This window comes from Manis pentadactyla, chromosome X, assembly GCF_030020395.1.
Source record: "Manis pentadactyla isolate mManPen7 chromosome X, mManPen7.hap1, whole genome shotgun sequence".
In the NCBI taxonomy this organism is placed as follows: Eukaryota; Metazoa; Chordata; class Mammalia; order Pholidota; family Manidae; genus Manis; species Manis pentadactyla.
This window is the reverse complement of record NC_080038.1, coordinates 113,359,580-113,381,742: the sequence shown is the minus strand read 5'-3', so window position 1 is coordinate 113,381,742 and position 22,163 is coordinate 113,359,580. Positions and strand designations below refer to the sequence as shown.

Sequence of the window (22,163 nt, the reverse complement as noted above, 5' to 3'; positions counted from 1 at the left end):
CAAGCATTAGCAAATTGATTAATTAGGACCATGTTTTTGCATTTGTCAGCTAAAATGCATTTGTTTAAACTGAGGTCTCCATAGTACATTAGCCATTACTAACAGTGTATGATAGACTCCTTGAACTTCACAAATACCAAAATCAATCAATTATGCCTAGCCCAAAACCTGTAAGGAAGAGGTGCATGCTAAATTAGTTCAATCATCATTTAGTACTAAGAATTTATGACTTTGCTAGATGTTTTGAATTTACAAAAGAACCCATGTTCCTTGGCCACGAATCCCTTACAGTCTAATCAGGCTGACTGCATATTCACATATGAAACATGAGTAAGTGTAAATATATTGCTACTATAGAGCCTTAACGATCATCCAGAACCCTGGAAAGCCTAGTTTTCCTCCCAATTTTTTTTAAGTCATTGAAATTTAAAACTGGGATAGGTTAAACTCTTAAAATATCAAAGCTTAATTATTTTAGTATTTTGGTAGAAATATTTCTGTTACCTTCTTCAAGTCTAAAACAGACACAAGACTTTTAAAAAATACCTCATGGGGTAATACACAATAGCTACTGTGATATGCCTCAGATGTAGATGCAACAATGTGTGCAAGGGATATCTGGCATTCTACCCTCTGGCCTGACTCCTGCCCCCATATGCTGTGACATGGAACATGGATGCTACTGAAAGAAAAGTGGCTCTTTTTCTTTATACTCCAATACATATACCAAGAGAAAAGTCCTCCAACTTGAAGGCAGATGGTCTCAAACTTTAGTATGAGTAAGAATCATCTGGGGTGAATATTTAAAAAGTCAGTGTGTCTGGAGGTGAGGCCCAATACTCTGTATATTAAACAAGTAGTCCAACTGATTTTTATGCCTTGTCTGCTTAACTTGCAGAAATTGCTAACCCCCACTCAAGATAACCCCAGCTCTAGTGAGCTTCTGTTTTCTCTCAGTCCTTGGCCTTCCTGAACGTACCAACACTGGCCGCTCACCACTAGTTGTCAATCAGCACTGCTCACAGCCATTTTCTTGCTGTCCCTCACTCCCAATCCCCCCAGGTATGGGAGAACCTGAAAGTAAGGTCTCCAGGCGGATGACAGGCTCAGAGGCAGACAAATAGACACACGCAAAGTGGAAAATTGTGAAGTGCAGCAATTAGGAAACAAGGGTAGTATAAATTATGTTGACTGTGTGATACATGGTAAAAGTTAAAAACTTGTTTCAAACTTTTTCAGTGAGGAAGGATGCAGAAGAGACCCGAGCAAGCCATGTGTGGCCCGGTTGCAGCTCTGCCACTAATTAGCCTTGTGACCTCTGGTGTTGCCTTCCCTTATCCATACAATAGGGAAGATGCCACTTTTCTTGCCGGACTCACAGCAATATTATGAAAATCAACTGAACTTGTGTTTGTGAAAGCATGCTGGAAAACAGAAAGCATGATACAATGATGTATGCCATCATTTTAAAGGAATAATTTATCTTTTTGTTGTTCTTACCAAACACAGTACCCTAGACATTATTCAAAGTTTCCTTGATGACTGAATGTCTTCTAGTATCTCAGGGTCTTTTTTATGAAAATAGGTTCTCATTGACAAAATGATAGAGGAAAATGCAGACCCTTGGACATACCCTGAAGTTGACTTTTTGAATATATCCTTGAAATCGGCTTGTTTTAAAGACAATTGCCTCCGTCTCCTGAAAGTGGAGTGCAAAAAAATCTGGTTAATTGTGGCTTTCTTGTATTCAGTTCAAAAATTTCAAAGCATACACTGCAAATATTTTAGCTGAAAACCAATAAACTATACTTATAAATCCTGAACAGTGAAGACCACACAGAACAATTTCTAAATAGGTAAATCAACTTTAAAAAAACTTAACTAGAAAGCCATAAAATTCTATTTGTTTTTAGAAGCTCTCTTAATGTTTCAGAAAGTTTGGAATGAAGATTACATGAAAGGCAACATCTATTGGCAGCTGATCTAAAAGACTAAAACTTGCCAAATTTGGACACCAGGAAAGGAAACACTTTTCCAGTAAATATATCCTCAGACTAGGAATGCTTTGTCATTTTCTAGCTTTTGAAACCTAAAGTTCAATTCTTTGCTGATATACTGTTTTGCCATAAAAACCTGAAAGCAAATGACACACATTACAAGCTTTCAGAGAACAGATGGCTAATGTTCTTCTAGGTTCATTTCCTACCAATTTTCTTATTTTCATACTGCTTTTAATTAATAAAAACATGTAAATAGATGTACTGTCTAGTAACCAGAGGATTTTGTTTTCGTGAAGTTCTGTCATGTATCTAACCCCCTTTGGCTAATACAAAAGGCAATGATGAACAGACAGACATACTCTGCTGCTGCCTCAGGGTTGCAATTTTACAAACAGAGAAAACTACAGAAACACTGCAGTATATGCTGTCAAGAGTCAACTCGCTTAAAAATTTAAAGTAAGCTGGCAGGTGATTTGAGGCGCTCTAACACAAAATTAATATATTTATATTTAGGTTGTTATTAGCTTACAGAAAGTAAACATTACAAAGCATTACCCATATCTAACTTTTGATTCAAAACAGTCTTGGCTTTTCCTCGGTTCATCTCACAAGCACTATTGCATTACTGAAGTCATAACTACAAAGTCAGAGTATAATAGTATCTTTAGAGGGACCTTGGCAGAGACCTTACCCAAAATGTTATCCTAAATCAAAGGATTTCTTATGCAAAAGGTAGATAGCAAGTATTTGGTCTCTTTTTTAGAATGAAAAATTCAAAACAGCAACTCCTTAATGGCAATACCATTTCGAAGTCTACTTTAAAAAAACTATACACAAAAAACTGTATTTTTTAATCATAAGCTACAAAGGGTTAAATTAATATTTGTTATGTTTTAGAACTAAGCCTCCCCAAGTAAATAATAATGAGATTGTTTTTGCTTAAAAATACATGAAAGTATCTTTAAATACAGCTTATTTTATATTCTTATTAATATTATTCTTTCCTTTGTGTATTTAAGAAGAATCTGGTGTGCCACCTTCTGGCAACTGAGTGAAATTATGCATCTCTACACAAGTCAATATTCTTTAACTTTTAAAATATATATGTATTTCTTAGCCTGTATTACATTTAAGCTAGCCATATAAATAAATCTACAGCAAAGTCTGAAATAAAGTAACATTTCCTTAGTGATTATTTTTTAAAAATCAAGCTTTATACATGCTTCCTATGATTTTTGCATGGTTACCAATATGTCTCCTGAATTCTACAATATATATGAAATTGATTTTTGTACACCGCTTCACAGTCACATATGAAAACAACAGGCTTGCTATTTTAATGAATAAAGAACAGCAGTAAATAAAGGAAAAGAAAGGTCTCTTACCAATAAGCCCATTTTTCTCTTAAGGTTTGAACTCTCATCATTTGTCATGTTCTTGTGGATCCCTCTCTCATCAAATTCTCTGGAGTTTTAAAGTTGAGAGCAGTGATGCACAGCTAGGCTCTGCTACATAGTAGCGCACCCCAGTGCATCTGTCCGGTATAACACTTCAGTTGTAGCTCACAAAAGCAGAAAAAGGCTTTATATATTCAAAAACCTATGCAGGGCACACCTTCTCTTGATAGGAAATGGTAGTTAGCAGGTTTGAACTATTTATGTTTCATATCTTTAGTCCTGATCAGATATGAAGATCAGAACCACATGAATCTTGAGTTTAGTCGCAGTAAACTGAACAGTAACCAAGTTCATCTTTAGCATAGAAATGGAGTGAGGCAAATACTAACACCAGGAGATCCGACTTAGAAAAAAACACGTTCACCTGAAAGTAACCTTATTTTTTTTCGTTTCATTTATTTACTTTTTTATTTTTTATCAAAGTATCCTTGATATACAACCTTATGTTGGTTTCAAATATACAACACAGTGCTTCAACAGTTACCTGTATTATTAAATCCTTATCCCCACTAGCGCAGTCACTACCTATCAGAAAGTAACCTTATTTTTTAAGGGTCATTGTCCTGTTATTTGTCATATTACCTTAAATCTTTATTACCTTTAACTCTTTCCTCTTTTGTTCCCCTAGGAGTGAGTCATTAAGTCTTATCCTTTATTCTTTATCAATTTCCAGGTATCAAACCCCTACTGTTTGTTTAACAAATGAGTTACTTCAAAAAATACATAGAACTAGTCTCTTTGTATCTCCCATCTTCAATCTATCAATCACACTGCTTCTAGATGACTCTCTTAAAATACAATAGTGATATAAATTAAGCATTTAATAAGTATTTTATTCAACAAGTATTTGTTAGAATTTGCTATATGCCAGGTAGGTCCTCTGCTAGGTAATATGGATGTAAAGGTGAACAAGACACACTCTTGTCCTCTCAGGAAGCTCCTACTTGAGTGAGGGAAGTAAGCATGTAATCTGACAGCACAAAATATGGTGTAGAGACTTTAGTAGTATATGCCCAGGACTCTACAGTAGAAGAACAGTGAAGATCATGTTACAACTGAGGCTGATGAACTCACCAGGTAGACTCCAGCAGAAATAGTCTGTGCAGACACACAGAGACTGGAAGGAGTACAACATGATGAGAGGACTGGGAATGTTTTCTATATGATGGGAAGGAGTTCAGGGTACAGAGGGTTGAGGGGAGTGGATTTTAAGGTACAGAAACCACATCACAAAAGACTTCACGTGCTAGTGAAGAGGTTTGGATCTTACCCTGAGAGGTCTGAGAAGCCATCTGGTGAATGAGAGGATCACTCAAGGAATTAATCAAGCCACTGTGCTCTCAGCAGTGAGAACTCGCCACAAGCTGGCCAACCGAGTCTTGCAGTTCACTGTCATAGGATCCCCCAACACCAACTTCCCATTCTCCATCTCACAAGCTTGCTTTGTTCTTTCTCTGAGAGCCCTTTGCTCCAGAGGTCTTCCTACATGAAATCTCTTCCCCTTTCCACTTTTCTGAACTCAATCCATCCTCTTGGATCCAGCTGAAATTCTATTATTTTCTGTGATGTCTTTCATGATGATTTGAGTCTACAGTTGATAAATGTTCCTCCATTACAGAGACTATGCATTTTTCCTGATGTTTAGCACACATTGTTCAAGAAACCTTCTTGACCCTCTGCCTATAAAGTGAATAAAGATAGTGAAGAGATGACACTAAGGCAAAAGTCAGAGCCTGAGGGTAAGTGGCCTAAGAAAACTCACCTTCCCAGACTTGACAGCACTCATTAATCTCAGTAATTGCCTTCACCATTCCCAAGCCCAAAAAGGAAAGGGTATGAATTGTGGAGAGAACTAGATCTGTACTGGGCAGCAATTTTGCATTACTATATAACATTGTTGGTTGTAAATACCACAGCTCCAGTTTGAACATTCCAGAGAATTGATGAGAAAGGGATACCAACAGAAGAGCTAAATGCTGGAGCTGTATCTTTGGAAAAGAAGAGCTGTAACGTGGAGGTGAGGGGGACTTGTGATTGTCTTTTACTACTTGCAGTAAACCAAGAGAATTCACCTAGAGTTCCATACAGTAAACAAAAAGATTCATGAAAACCACAGAAGAGATGGGAGAGTGAAGGCCGGGGATTGGATCCAAAAGATTTAGAATATCATGAGGTTTTAAGGGAGAAAATGCAAGTGTAAGAAGGGGGTGTGTTAAAAAAGGGATAATACTGTTAGCTGGGAGATTAATGTAGGACACAGAGCTTCACCAGAGAAACGTGTCCTGGAATATAAATATTTAGTGTCCTCTCCCCATGGAACCACACCCCATTATGTGCAGTGTCACATACCCACACAAGCTTTCACTGATATTGGCATTTAAAACTTTGTTTTGTCTCACCCTTTTTATGCATGCATAATCTCTTAGAGTTATGCAATGATGCAAAAACCATGGTGCTTGCTTGTAGGGAGACAATAAAAACATCTTTTCATCTTATTCAGTCATTATGTGTTAAAGGGGGTTAAGAGCCAATAATTCAAAAAGCTGTTAATGCTTGAAAATATTCTCTCAATGACTTAAAAATGTCTCAGATAAAAGCTGTCCACACCTTTCTTTTTGCTTGAGGGCAAAAACTGACCGCTTTCCTTTTCACTAACTTGTAAGGAAAAAATTCAAATACAGGAAGAAAATGGAGAACATGACTTTGGATATGTGCCACACTTTTTATAGGACATCTTCAAAAAAGGGCAGTATTTAGGGGACATAAAAATGATTTAATCCACTGGGTGTTCAGAAGAATTTTTTAAATTATGTATCAATGGTACCACAGATTTTAAAACAAAGAGAAAAGTCGGACCATTTCCTCATTTAGTTTTATGGAAAACAGAACAATTGCCAGAGTACTTCCCTCAGGCCTGGCAGAAAAGAAACAACAATCATTTTATATTATACTTTGAACCAGAATAGGTACTTATCCAAATTCACATGAACTAGTCCTGGTTCACTGTAAAAGGAGAAAAGAGGGGAAGAACTACCTCCTGATCGTCCACAGTAAGCCTTTTATTTTATTAGTGATTTTGATAACAGGGTCTCTATTATAATCTAGTATAAATAATTCACTTACATTCTATTTAAAATAGCATATCATGTGATCTCATCCACAGCCGTAACTCTCCTTTCTTCTGGTGTATGTAAGATGGCTCAGAGCAGGATGAGTTAAGTATTTCAGTTTTCTGTTGTGCAGAAATATCCTTGGATGATAGACTTTTGGAACCACGGACCTAAAGAAGGGATGGTCAGGGGTATTTATACGGGAAGCAATTGGTTATATTCCTACAGCCCAGAAGTTTCTATTTCAGGTGAATTATCACATTCCAGTTGTATTACCACTCAATCTAATGGGAAAGGTGGGGTCAAAGGGGAGAAAATGAATGGAAGTGCCTTTTCCTGCTACTAAAAACTCTTCCTGTACTATTATTGGATTAGGAAAGATGGCAAAGGAAATAGAAGGCCAGTTTCATAACCTCCCATTCCTACCTGAATGAATCATAACCCTCTTACATATCCCTAAAATGTTAACAAAACTTAGATCATACCACTACAAATGATTGACGGTAATTCATACTTAAGTGAAACTGCCTAATGGATATCAACTATTCAAGGTTGACTATGAAATACAGCAACTCATATTTCACCAACCTAACTCTTAGATCAATTACTATTTAATAGTCATAGTGCGAATCTGAAAGGGACTAAGATACACATGACAGAGCACTGAGAAAAAAAGGAATTTGTACCATGTTAGTTTGGAAACCAAGAAACAAGCTAAATGACATTCCACAAACAGAAGGGCAGGCATATGGACTTAATGAGGAAGTAAGAATATTTCTACTTATTGACTACTTTTCAATCTAATTTTCCTATCTCAGATACTCCATGAAGTATTTTACTTGCTTGAAGTGTCAGGTGATAGAAGAATTTCAAGTAAGAAAGTTTATTATACCTTTTAATCTGTAAAAGTCTCGTGTTCATTTTCACTGTAGCCCTAAAGTAGGCAATGCAGGTGTTAACATTCCCATTTCACCAGTGAAGAAACAGTTACTAAATAGCTTGGCTCAAGGGACAAAGCTGCTGAGAGAACCGGAAAACAAGAATCCAGGTCCCCTGACACCTAATTCAGTGTTTACTACTCACCTCTGTATTTTATTAGTATTTGCTTTAGGGAAAAAAACCCCACAAATATGACTCTCAAACACCACTGAAAAGGAAGAAAGTTCTTCTCACAATGATCATGAGGAAGTAAAAGGCCAGAGGAAGGGAAGAATGGGTCACAGAAGACCTCTTAGCTTCACATAGTACGCTATATGATTAAAGTTGCAGAATGATCAACCTATACCTATGCCAGAAATTTGTCCCAATGCCAATTCACAGAGCTTTGTTTTATCCCTCAATGAGCAATTTCTTGGCAGAGATCTCCTCTGTGCCATATTCTCTCATGCCTCAGCAGTTTGGCATATGACATCCTCTACACTTGAGATTCCCTGCCCTCCTGTGTATGAAGCAAATTTCTAGACATACTTGTGTCCAAGCATATCTCCTTCCAAGAACCCTCCCTTCACATACCTTAGTGGACTCCAGGGCTAGGTATTCTAAGTTCCCATGGCACTTTGAATATTATAGCTCCTGTCATTTTGGATAATAATTGTTTCTATAAACTAGACTTATAAACTCCTGAGAGCTGCAGGTGGGCCTTCCTCCTGGTTTTACTATACCTAACTCAGTGCTTGGATGGATGGAGGGGTGAACAGCTCGGTAAGTGAATGGCTGAACTGAACTGAACAAAGGAAATGCTTAGGAATACGGAAGGGAAATGCCAATTATCATTTGTCTAAGTCAGATAGTAAGGGGTAAAGCTAGAAATGGAAGAAATGTGTTTCACCAGTTTGTCACCACCTAGACCAATGAACACCGAAATACAAAACACCATCTCCTAAAAACAATCATTTCTACAGACTGCTAACTCAGAAGGATAAAAAGCATATTCTTTGGACTATTCGAGCCTATTAAATTATTGTAACCAGTGATGATGAAAGAGTAAACTGAAAAATCCAATTTTGACAATAACTGCTCCACTAGATTGAACAAAAAATTAAAATTGTGAATTCAATCAAGCAAGCCACTGCACATCACCAATACCTAGTAACACAAATGGTACGGTGAGCAGACAAGAGAAAATACACAAATAAAGCACAGGAGGGCCCAATGCTAACAAGCCCTAGTAACATCCAAAATAGAGAAAAATATGCATATTTGATTAAAGATTGATGAATCTTCTGTTCTACTATGAGAACTATAATTTAGGCCTAAGGAAATATCTCAAATCCCTTTCTCACCCCATTTCCTGGTTTCTGCTTTTGTGCAAGCGAACAGGGAAGAAAGAGCAAGTATATTAATATAATGAAAACTATAAAAAATAAAAGACATTGGGGTTCCCCATAGGGAAGAGTCGATTCAAAATAGGGAATAGGGAGAGGGGAGGGAGGCTCCTCCAACTGTGAGGGCCAACTGATGCAGATCATTAACCACTATCTTAGGGAGTGTTCTTGGGTATGGTTAGAAAGGCTGGAGCTTTTTATTTACACAAAAGTAAAGTGGTCTTATAAAAGAGAGCTGTGTTTTGCTAATACTGGACTTGAATTTTATTGCTGAGATATAGAAACATAGCGTATAAGTCCCTACGGGCTGGCTGGAAATACAAGAGTCATAAAGTCTCTAAGATTCTCAGTCCTAAAGAAAAGATTGACTGGGAAGCCACAGAGATAATCAGGCAGCTAGGGAGATGGACAACTAAGAGTTAAAGGAAGAAGTTCCAGAACAAAGGAAAAAAAAAAGGAGCAAAAAATAGGATTCTGTATTAACCAGTCATGCAAAAGCCAAGCATGAACTTGACACCCCATCATTTTTAATAAAAAATTTAGAATTAATTGTGCCTTCCTTATTGCTTTCATCATCTCAATCTTCTAGCCAAAAGCCTTCTATGCCTCCATTTCTTGTGTGGATATATTTGTCGACTCCACTTGCAAGGGCCTCATCCCCAGCACCACCTTGTTTATTCAACCTCATTTCTCATTATAGGCTGTCCCAGATTTACACACAATTGGAAAACACAGAACTCCTTTACCCAGAACTGCCATAGGAGCTATAATAAAAAAGAAAAGAAAATGCAGCTTACAGTTTCTGTGGATTTAAAGAGGGGAACATATAAAAACGATATGGGGGAGGGAGGCGGAGTGGGAAGGGAAATTAGCAAAGGCTTTCCCTGACCCAAAATATCTTCTACAATGCCAGCTCAATCCAACAAACTTGCTCTCCAATGCTTGCACCTTAGCTTTCCCAACTTCCACCTCATTGTTTGCTGTGTACTACTGCCAGGAATTCTAGCAATTACAGGTTCATTTAAGCTAAAAAAGAAGCCTTTTAAAATTATAAGTACAGCTGCCAGGATGACTCAGCTATTCTCCTGTTGGTGTGAATTAGTTCAGTCAAGTTTCTTCAAAAAGCAAAGAGCTGTTGCTCTCAGGGAATGGGAATGGCTGCCACGGAGATAGAGCCTTTTGGAATCCTTGCAATCTTGGGTGGGGTGCTATTTGAAGGAAGCTGGTGGGTGGGGCTGGGGGTAGAGAAACTACATCTAGAGGGAGAGAAAGAGAAACTGAGATACAGAAAAGGGTGTAGAAAGGGTCATAGGAGAAAAAGAAGTTCAGCTTCCTCTATTACTCAATGTCTTCTAGCCCAGAATCCACCATGCCTTTCCTAACCCACCCCACCAAGCCCTGGAGCTCAGGATAGTGCTATCATGGGATATATCAGCTATGTATGTACGTTAAATACAACATTTTGTGCTTGGCTAGAAACCTCTCTATCATGTATATGAGGTACCAGGTACAAACAAACGATTTGTAAATAAACCTTTAGAATACATGCCATTGTTGGGTTGGGAACTACTTGTATTTTTCAACATACACCTTCTGCCCTCCTACACACACACACACACACACACACACACACACACACACACACACACACACACATACCCTAGTTAGGCTGGTCTCTTCTCTGTTTTGAGATGTTAGATGTTTTTTTCTGTCACTTTCCATTCAACTCATAAAACATTCCCCCTGTCTAGACTGGGGCCGCTCCTCTGTTCACCTAAGTTCTGCTGGTTCTTAAGTCCCAAATTAAGCTCTACCTTTTTGATGCCTAATTTGATTTCTCTAACACTCACCAAATTCCCTCTTTTCTGAACTCATGTAGGACTTACTACACATTGTTCTTCTTCAGCCTTATCTGGGATCACTTCAAATTCTGAAATGAAGACTGTAAGGTAACTTTCTCCAAGCAGAAGCCATTCATCCACCCAAACAATTAATAAGCACCTACTTTGTAACAAGTGTTATGTACGTTCGGAACCAAGTAAGCTCAGTTCCCCAGCCCTCAAGGTGGTCACAGCCCCCAGGGAATATCAAGTACAGTTACAATCCTACGGGCAAGTCACTACAGTGGAGTTTTGCTCAAGTTGGTAGGAATGCTCATGGACAGCCTCAACTGGGCTAGGTCAGGACATTTTCAGGGAAAGTTTCAGACATGACACCTGAGCTGAGTGTTTAATAACAAGCAGGAATATATCAGGCAGTCAGGTGAGACAGGGGATGGTGGGGAAATCTGGAGGCAAAATAGTTAAGGCACAGTTATAATCATGACAACATAAAGTCATAAACTAAAGCAGTAGTAGTGAGGGACATTCAAAAGATTTTTAGGAGACAGAATGGACAGGACTTACTGACTGGAGATGGTGATAATGGCTAACATTTGTTGATGACTTCCCATGTGCCCAGCAGTGTTATAAATGCTTTACCCATTTAATGATCAACTCATTTAATCTTTACTATGACCTCATAATGTATTAATATCCCCACTTTACAGAAGAGAAACTAAGGCATAGAAAAATTTAAAGACGTGACTCAAGTTATACAGTGAGTAAATATGAGAACTGGAATTTGACCCCAGGTAGTCTTGCTCCAGAGTCTTGCACTACTTAAGTCCTACAGTACATTATCTTTAAATATGAGGTTGTTAGGGAGAGGGGAGCCCAGGATGACTGCAAAGTTTATGAGAGAGAAAAAGGCAGAGGCAGAAAGGGCCACAGTATATGGAACTTGACTACACTGTCTGTTGCATTTATTAATTACTTCTGCTCCTTGTTTCCAATGTCAAAAACAAATTTTTCAGTACATTTTCTCCCTATATATTCTAGTATTTTCTTCAATGGTACTTGTAATCCAACAGGTACCTAGTCTTGACCTTAGTCTGTCTGTTCTCAGTTTTAGAACTTGGCACATTCAGCCTCTTCCTAGAGTATTTATAGATATGGCTTACTTCCTTTATTAGGTTGAAAGTATCCAAGCCATCTCATTCACCTTAGATGAACAGCAGCCAGGACCCATTGTGTACTCAATAAAAATTAATTGGCTTGAACGTAGACTATAGCATTTCTTACTTTTCTATTCTTCAGTCATGTGTGAATTAACCTTCATCTGCCATATCATAGTACTACCTTTAATATTTATTCATTTTCTTTAAATCAACCCTTTCAAATTTACCTTTATCTTAAAAGGAAAACTTTCCACTTAGTACTGCAAATGGAAAACTGCTGTAACTTACTATAATGAAAAAGCAACTATAAAAACAGATAGATAACTCCTAAAACAAGAAATGCTTATATACACCTAACACATCATCCTATTCCCCACACAGTGCCACACTCACCACACTGTGGGGTAGGGTTTTTTTCTTCCTATTGAAGTGAAATTCATGTAAAACTAACAATTTTAAATTGAAGCATTCAGTGGCCCTTAGTGAATTCCTAATGTTGGGCAACCACTACCTCTACCGTTTCCCAAAATAATTTCATCACCACAAAATAAAAACCCATATCCATTTAGCAGTTGCTCCTTATTCTCCCCTCTACACAGGCCCTGGCAACCTCCAACATGCATTCTGTCTCTATGGATTTATCTATTTTGATATTTCACATAAATGGAATAATACACTAAGTGATCCTTTGTGCCAAGCTTCTTTCACCGGGCATAATGTTTTGGAGGTTCATCCACAATGTAGTGTATCAGTGTCTTCTAGCCCAGAATCCACCATGCCAAATCCTGTTTATGGCTAAATATATCATTGTAGGTATAGATCATGATTTGTTTACTTTTTCATCCACTTATGACATTTGAGTGGCTTCCACCTTTTGCCTCTGGTGAGTAGTGCTGCTGCAAACATGTACATACATATATTATTTGAGTACCTGTTTTCAATTCAGGAGTGGAATTTCTGGGTCGTATAGTAGCTCTATGTCTAACTTTTGGAGAGACCTCTGAGGTAGGTTTTCTACAGCACTCTGTGTGTTTCAAAATAACACATGAAATTGGAAGAATGTGTGTTTCCAAACATATGACATATAAAGATAGAAATTCATTCTCATCGTGCTTATGAAAATGCAAATTTCAAATAATTTCCATCATATTTGTGTGATGGTTGTTTTCTTTCAAGTTGGTCCTTTTCATCAAAAGCAGATGGCTTATGGAATCACTAAATTAGGTCTTCATATCTGAAGATACATGACTGACTTCATCAAAATCATGCCCACATATTAGCATTTCCATGACAGTCTGGCACCTTTACATTTTAAAAATTCCACTTTATCCACTGATCCATGTTAACTGAACAAGAAGAGAAAAAAAAAAACAAAAAATAGAGCACAGGACTGATTCCAATTCACAATTACATATACTATAAATACTTTGTATATTTAAAGGTTACCATATTATGGATGACAGGTTTTGCTCTCCCTAAAAAGACTACAGACACGCATTCTTGGGCATGCCCGAGCACTGTACCCAGTATGCAGCTGGTCTGGATGGGATATTTTAACCTGCTCTAATCTTGACTTCAGCAACAATATCCATGAAACTACAAGTGTGACACACTAGGCTTTTTCATTTTTTTTTCCAATAAGCATTAAGACAAATAAGAAAACCACTCAAATTGAAAGTGTAAGCCTGGGTACTGCCAGGAGCCTTTATTCTTCAGAAAACACCCATCTATTAGGAGCTCTTTTTTAAAGCTGCACATGCTATGCTCACATATTTTGTGTGCCAAGCAAACAGGAGGTTCCCATCTTGCCTTCAAACTGACAAGTCAAAAGTACAGAGCTCATCACAATGAAATTTAAAACTGAAGAAGGGCTTTCTAATAAACCTGAAGACTTAGGTCTCTTGACTTCTTAAGAGAAAGGTGAAGTATCTGTGGTGGGTGTCTTGCAGAATCCAAACTGTGAAGACAAGTGCTTTGAGGACACAGTCACTTGTACTTTGCAACATCTTCCACTGGGAGATGCACTCATCCTGTGATCTGACAGATCACTCTGTTCAAAAGAGCATCCATCTCTAATTTAAGAGTGTGCTACATTTCTTCCTGTAGTCAGCCATGTCACTGCCCAGCAGGTCCCACACCCACTGACACACTATCAACTGACAAACGGGAGAGGACAATTAAAAAAATAATAATTTCCCTTTTTCAATATGGAGATCATCATAGAGAATCTTCCGATCTACTCTTGATCTAGGGTGAAAGCATTTAACCAATTTTTCATATGCAGCTATCTGTGGGTATATACAAAAATAGAATATACCTGAAAAGCTGTATAAAAACTAGTATTTCCTATCTTGAAGACTTTCATTGCCACAGACCGTGCACACATGAGGGGGTTTCAATTTTTTAGAAAATCAACAAAAATCTGTCCTCAGGTCAAATATTCTGAAAATAAGGCTAAGACAAAATAATTTGAGAATAAATGTAAAGATAAAATATGATAATATATGTAAAGTGCTTAGCACAAGGCCCATTTGTGTCACAGCAATTTAACAAATGGCGGCTTAGATTCTTCAAGATCAGGTGGCTCTCCTTGGAACTAAACCACAAATCCTCAGGCCACAATTAAATTATAATCACTAGGACTCCCATAATCCCTATGTTATCACCCAGCATGTTCTGCTCCATCTAATAGTTCTATGTATTTATATAATTGTTTTATTAGGTTGTAAGTACCCCTGAAGGCTCCTTAAAGGTTTTAAAATAAAATGTAACTTAAAAATTAAAAACATGGCAGAGAAAACTATTTAATAAATTCAAGTAATTGCACTGTACTTTTGTATGATGCCCTACTAATTACAAAGCACTTTCATGCCCTCAATTTCATTAATTTATAATCTTTTATTATCTCTGCCTCACCAAGAAGGAAATTGAGACCCAGGGAGGGCAAGTGATAGCTTGTAAAAGGCAAAGCTGGAATTAGAAACAGATTATCCCAGCAAATAGAGAGAGAAGGGAAGAAGTGTAGCAACTAACAGTGAAGGTGTGGCCCACAGAGAGAACAGAGAGACAAGTACCCAGGTACACATGCAAACTGTTCCATGGGAAGAACACTTTAACTTTATGGTGTCTTTAGACATTTCCCTAAAGGATATTCGAAATGTGTAGCCTTTTTGCAACTAACTTTTTCAAGTACAGGCACAGTGGTATCATCTCTTAAGAACTACCTTGCAAGCGATGCATGGCAGCTCATAGAATTAGTTGTTACATGTCTAGGCCTAATCAGGAGAGAGAACCCACACAGTAATTTGAACTGGGATAGTTTCACATAAGGAATTATTTAGCATGACAGGGGACTGGAATAACAGGGAATTGGAGCAACGGGCAATAAGAGAATTCTAAACAATACAGGAATCACAGATATCAGGAACAACTACTACCCTTAGAGCTGAGATAGAGTACCCAAGGAAGAGCTCCCTCCCCTAGGGGTGAGAAACAGAGTCTAAGTGTCCAAGGAAGTGCCCCCAACCCAGGCCAAGATCCAGGCCTTATTTACAGAGGGCACAGCTGTGGCTCACTGACGGGCAGAGAAGATGCTGTGGTACTTGTTTTCTGGAATTTGCCAGAAACTTGTCCCCTGGAACTTTTCAGAATCTACCTTTTAGAACATGCCCAAAATGCATCCCCTGGAAAGTGTTTTTCCAGAAGCGCCCGACGACAAAACTGTCTGAGGGGAGGGCACCTTCTAGACGGTCCTGAACACTAGAGAAGATGCCCGAGCTGCAGATACTGAGCAGGCACACAAGAAACAGGAAGCAAAACCCTATCCTCCTGGTTTGCCTTTCCAGCACCCTCTACTAATAAAACTTCAACACCAGGGGTAAAGGCAACAAATATTTGAATGTCTGAGGTCTATGCTCAAAAAGGGTGAATTTGAAGCTGGAGGTCAGTAAATCAATAACTGGCACATTGGTTAACATAGAAATACCATTAGCTATAAGTTTTACCAAGTCCACGTTACGGACAGATTTGCTGGGATAAGAATTATATAGCTGTATTTCATTGATTCTGTTACTTCAGACTACATAAAAGCATGTATGCATACCAGCTCATATCCACTTATGAGTTTGTAATTAGGTAAATTTGCTTTCACAAAACTATGAAGGCAAAACTGTTAGACTTCTTACTTAGATAACATATCCTGCTAGGATGCTGGAGAAGAGAACCTTAAAAAGACAAAGAGGTCAAATCACCTCTCCATCTGGAAGCCAGATTGGACAATGATACACAATGAATGTGTTACATGAAGGGCAATATATTGTAGCTATGGTATTATTCCTCAAAATATTGATTTTCATGTTAAAGTGGTATTTATTGTCAAAGTGTTTTCATAGCTGCTAACTCATTTTAACCTTGTGAGATAGAAATTGTTAGCTCCATTTGATGGATAGGAACATAAACCACAGATGCCAAAAACTAATCAGTTAACCTAAGTTCACATAGCTATTTGCTGTTGCCCTTCCCCAACACAGAGCTACTCTCAGGGTCTCAAGTTCACTTATCTATTTGGCCAAACGAATGCATCCAAGGGGATCTTTCAGGCTATAACCAATCCCTATCAGAAAGAATCCCAATGTATCACTCAAAATTGTTGGTGCTTTTCTGCTGCAACCTTCTCTCCTGCCCCAGCCTCCTAAAATTGATATAAAATAAGCTTAATTTCATTTTACTTTGATTAAAAGTATATTTAAGGCATCTTGCAACATCCAAAGATTACATTGTCATTAGCTAGGAATGAGTATAAAAGTAAAGTTACACTCTGACAGCTTTCAAGGGAGTATTTTCCCATGCTTTTGGATTTTGTGGACCAGTGAAATTTCAAAAACATCTTGGGGCCCTACAAAGGGTAGCCAAGTTTATTTTGCAAAGTAAGACTATTTTCAAAGGCAGCTATAAATTCATGACCTCTTTTATCTACAATTTCAAAATCCAAACAATTGGAAATCAAATGCCCCCCCACGCCTATTTTTTTCTTGCCTGTAACTCATTTGGCAGCAAAATCTAAATTGACCTGAACTCATCTGGCAATTAAGCCTACCTGAAAGAACATGAGGCCATCCACAGGCTTTTTATATTTCACTTAGTACAAATATTTTTACATTTCAATGCCGAAATATCACTGAAACTCATTTTGGGGTATCAACTCAGCCCTTGCTGGGGCTATTATGTAATATAGGGTACATGCACTTGATTGCCTGTCCAAAATCCAGAAAGAACCTGAATTCTGAAACTCATCTTCCCTTAAGGCTTTCTGATAATCAGAGTACACAACTCCTTATTACTATCATTTCATTAAAGAAAGGACATTTTAACAATCAAAAAGTGAAGGAAAATCTGAGAATAAGTGATGATCCCTTATACTCAATAGATTGAGCTTTCTGCAAGAAAAATCACTAAGTTGTTTTCTTACATTACTTCAGACCTGTAACAATACCATAACAGACCAGCTTCCATGTACTAACTGGCATCTGGGAACCACTGCCGTAAGACGACACTATACTCAGATGGCTTCATGCTCAAAAGATGATCTTTGGAATCTTTTTGTAGTCTGGAGCAGGACTATAATTCTAGGACAGAAACAAGTTAAGCCATTCTATTACTGCTGTAGACCACAGATAAATGATATTTACAGAGCAAAAGAGCCAGTAGTCATGTGGATTCCATCCAACAACAAAATTAAAAATTTTCCCCCTTAAACTGACTGCAATGAGCAGATCAGAAGGGGCCTGCATCTCTGGTCCAAATCTAACTAAAAAGGTTCTTTGATTTTTAAAGAACTGATAAAACTGAATGAACATGTATACACAAGAGTAAATTTAGAAAATCTAAAGATGTATCCTGATTGTTAAAACACTGGGCAAGCAAGAGGAAAACTCACCAGTAAACCACCTTGCAGTAAAAAGTAAAAAGCATAAGAATATTATGGCTTTTTCAGAATACTTATTTTTGAGCACTGCTTATTCCCTGAATGGTTTCACATATACCAAAACTGGACTACACAGACATATCAAATTCTATCCTGGTAGATGCTACTGAATCAGGTGTCTTATAGTTTAAGAGAGATCATTTAATATCTCCTACAAGGGCCACCATCTGATTCTATAGACAGGACAATAAATTATTCAGTTCAACATTTAATGAGTCTGTACTTTGCATATGTCACTGGGATAGATGCAGGAGATGAATGGCTAGACAGGAACATGTCATTTTCTTCATGTACATCGTAGTCTAGTTGGAAGAGACTATTAGAGAATCAATTATTATGCAATGTGCTAAGTGATATGATAGATGTGCAGTCGAATTCTGTGGGGTGAAATAGCATGTAATTCTGTAGGGGGCAAGGAAGCCAAGTTCACAGATCCAGCAAGAGCAAAGGCACAGAGGAGTGTCTGAAGACACCCTGAGTGGCCTTCATTGCAGAGGCCTTCACTAGTGTGCCTCCCTCATATGTATTTCAAAATATAAACCCAGCAAAGATCTAATTTCTTTGATGAGAAAAAACCAGATGGTCATGAAATATCAAATACTCTTTTTTCTCCTCATTATTTGGTGCCTGTGCCTGGTTGGTGTTCTGAGCAAGAGCTCAATCTACCTGTTGGGTAATCCAACACTATCACAGAAATATGAAAGAATGTGGCATATTTGGGGAAAGACAAATAATGTAGCACAACAACACCAAAGGGCACAAAATTGAGAAGTGGCCAAAAGTGGGTCTGGAAAGGTGGTTTGGGAGCCTGATATGAAAGGTTGCTGTGCCATGCTAAGGAAATCAGACTCTTTGAACACATGTCCCTCACCTTAAATAACCAGGAAGAGGTTACTGTGCCGTTAAGTTTTATCTCCATTTAAAAATTATTAGTATAAGAAAGAAGTAGCGATTCTGCAAATTATACTGTAATTATGGGCAAAATCACATTATTCCCAACTGACTCTTTTTCTAACAGATTATTGTATAATTAAGTAAAAATCAGATCAGCAATAATAGTAAACTGGTGAGCTAATTAACATTAATCTGAAGAAAAGCACTCAAGTTGAAAAGCAAAAATACCATGAAATATAATGAAGAGAACATGGATATTGACAGCCAAAAGCACTGTTTATTTATAAGAATACAAAAGCGAGATAACTAAACAGTCAACAGAAGAATAGATATCATTAAAAATCATGTTTGTAAGGAAAAAAGTGACAATAAATCGAAAGTCCAAACACAGAGAGTATTCATTCCCTTCTCCTTTGTGAACAATTTAGTCCAAATGCCACTAGTGGGGGTCATGCAAAACAAGCATATTAGTAGAAGCCCTTTATGGGGCTGTAGTGGACAAGGAAGGCATCACTGCAGGAAGGCAGCATTGATGGCCGCCCGACACATGAGCTGAACCCCAGACAAAATTAGGAGGGTGTTCCTGCAGGGGAACAGCAGCCACAGCTAGTCAGGAATTGCTGTAGGCCAACATCTGGAGAGGGAAAGGGCCAGGGTGCATCAATAGGGTTTTGGCTACATACAGTAGCACTGGTCCAATAATGCAAGACACATTTCTCAATGTTAGAGAATGAGGGGTGGAAACATGGAAATGAGTTAAATATGGAAAGGGAGAAAACTAGAATGAGCTCCATTGTGTTGGGTTGGAATTTGAAGTACTGGTGAGAACTCATGGTTTTCAATATATAAAGAAACTGAAATACAGATGTAAATGTATATATGTATATATGTGTGTAAATATACATACATATATTTCTTAGCTCTGACCAAAGGGCCCAGGAGCAGCAACACACCAATAGCAATGAACACACAAGGCCCACAGATTTTGGTTGTAGACACCATTCTTCCTGAAAAGAAACCAAGATGTCTCATTCTGGGGCTAAGGCAGAGAAAGTACAAGATGAATTGGAATGTCAGGAAGCACTCAGAAAGGAAAACATAACTCTAAATGTAAAGGTGAATGATGGAGACATGTCAAGAGGACACAGAAACCAAACTGAAAGGGCTCCTATTAGCCAAATCCGAGACCATCTGGCATCAGAATAAATAATCAATTATCATTCTCTGATTAAGTTGGGAACCTGTGACTCCATATGGATACAAATAAATAAATGAAATGTTAAAAGTTTGATAAGAAACAAGATATCTACAGAGTCTAAATGTACTCCCCACCCCCCAGCCAGAGAAAGCATTAATTAGAAAGGGGAAAAAGTAATTTTACAGGGGAGAAGCCTGACAGATACCCCTCTTGTCAAGTTATCATGATCGATATGGGACAAACCAAAAACAGGTGTCACTGGATAGGATGCAATGAGAATACAATATAATTTCTGTGGGGTACTTGCTGAGGAAGCAAAACCTGAGCATAATCACGAGGAACATTAAGACTAACCCAATCCAAAGTGGGCATTCTACAAAACACTGGCCTACAGTCTTCAAAATTGTCAAGGTCATCAAAGTCAAGGGAAGACTGAGGAAGTGTGCCAGATGGAAAAAAAACTGAAGAGAGATTACAATTAAATGCAATGCATGATTCTGAACTGGAACTTTTTGCTATCGAGAACACTTTGAGGTAGTTGGAAAGATTTGAATGGACTTTGATTAGAATGTAGTAATGTATTAATGTTAATTTCTGATTTTGATGGTTGAATTGAGGTTATATAGGAGAATGTTCTCATTTATAGGAATTATACACTAAAGAATTTGAAGCTAATGGGCACTGTGTCAGCAAGTTACTCTAAAATGATCCAAGAAAAAGAAGTTCTGTGTACTGATCTTGCAGTTTGTCTATAAATTTGAGACTGTTTCAAAACAGAAATATTTACAAACAGAAAAATGCTTATATGAATTTTGGTACATACAATAAAATAATTCTTATGATGAGGCTAACAACAACTATGAGAGGAAATAACATTTGAGTGTTTATTATATTTCAGACAGTGTTTAAAGCATTTACAAACATATCTCATGTAATGCTCATAGAATGATGCTAGAGAAATGGGGGCATGGAAAGATACTTTGATATAATAAGTGAAAATTGTAAATGCAAAACAGTATGTCTAATAAGAGCCCATTTTTATAAAAACAACCATGCACACATTTTATATGAATATAAACCAAAATATTGACTGAGTGATTGGGTTATGACAAAAATTTTCTTGTTTTTCATATATGTACTTCCAAGTTTTAAAAATAAAGACCACATATTGATTTTGCAATACAATTCATTTCAAAATTTTCTGTTTTAAAAGATATATAATAAAAACATGGGGGAAATATTAGCATTGTATTATTATTAGGAAAAAACATGATAAAAACTACTTATAAAGTATGAGTCTAATTTTGTCTTGCAAAAAAGTAGGAAGAAAAAATGTGACTGAATGAAATAAACCTAAATGTTAAGAGTAGTAAAATGTGAATGATTGGATTAGAAATTATTTATTTATACTTTTCTATACTTTCTAACTTTTCTACTATGAACACAGATTAACTTTATAAGAAATATGTTATTGTTTTTCATTAGGTGATTAGACTATTACAACATGGAAAGTGATTATGGTATCATACTGCATAAGAAAGACAAATGCTAAATTGAACATAACCATGAGGACTGTGGAAAACATGTGCATGGAAGTACACCATAGAAAGGCAGTATACCAACTTAATAATTGCTTTACTTTAGAGAAGGTGTAATAATGTGTGACTTATTTTCTTTTCTGCTTTATCCAAAATTTCTATAATTTATATACATATATATGTATATTCCATCTATAATGGGTGGCAATTCTCTTAGTCAAAGAAAGTACAAAGGAGCATTGAAATAGGCATATAGTCCTCTATGATGATGTTTTGTTTTTTTATTTACTTTTTATTGTAATAAAATTGATATATTGGTTTCAGATGTATACATAGTGACTTGATAATTATATACAGTACTAGATGCCTGCCACAGTAAGTGTGGTTACCCCATATTATACCAAGATATTACAGTATTATTGGTTATATTCTCAACATTGTCCTTCCATTCCAATGTCTGTTATTTTACAGTTTGCAGTTTCTACCTCTTTATATGATGAATGTTTTAAAAATAATTTTTACAATAGAAAAAGAGCCACCATCTTAACTCTCAGAAGGAAAGCACATAGCATGGAATAGTTGACATGGATGCTGGGTGTGGCAGGCAAAATAATGCCCCCACCTAAAGGTATCCACTTCCTAATCCTTGGGACTTTATGAC

General features: G+C 37.2%; 1 protein-coding gene across 3 annotated transcripts in view; it reads right to left on the bottom strand.

The window, feature by feature from the left end:
* The window catches only part of KLHL13 (kelch like family member 13), a 195,638-nt gene that overhangs the window by 71,625 nt on the left and 101,850 nt on the right, over positions 1-22,163 (bottom strand). Inside the window, exons 1-2 of one of the 3 annotated variants that reach the window (XM_036929956.2) lie at positions 3,386-3,668; positions 1,634-1,699 (exon numbers count right to left, since the gene is read on the bottom strand). The exons of the other annotated variants lie outside the window; for them this stretch is intronic. Coding sequence (XP_036785851.1) covers positions 1,634-1,699; positions 3,386-3,426 — 107 coding nt within the window. The 5' untranslated portion in view covers positions 3,427-3,668. Of the gene's footprint in view, positions 1-1,633; positions 1,700-3,385; positions 3,669-22,163 lie in introns of those variants that run through there. 3 annotated transcript variants of the gene reach the window in all.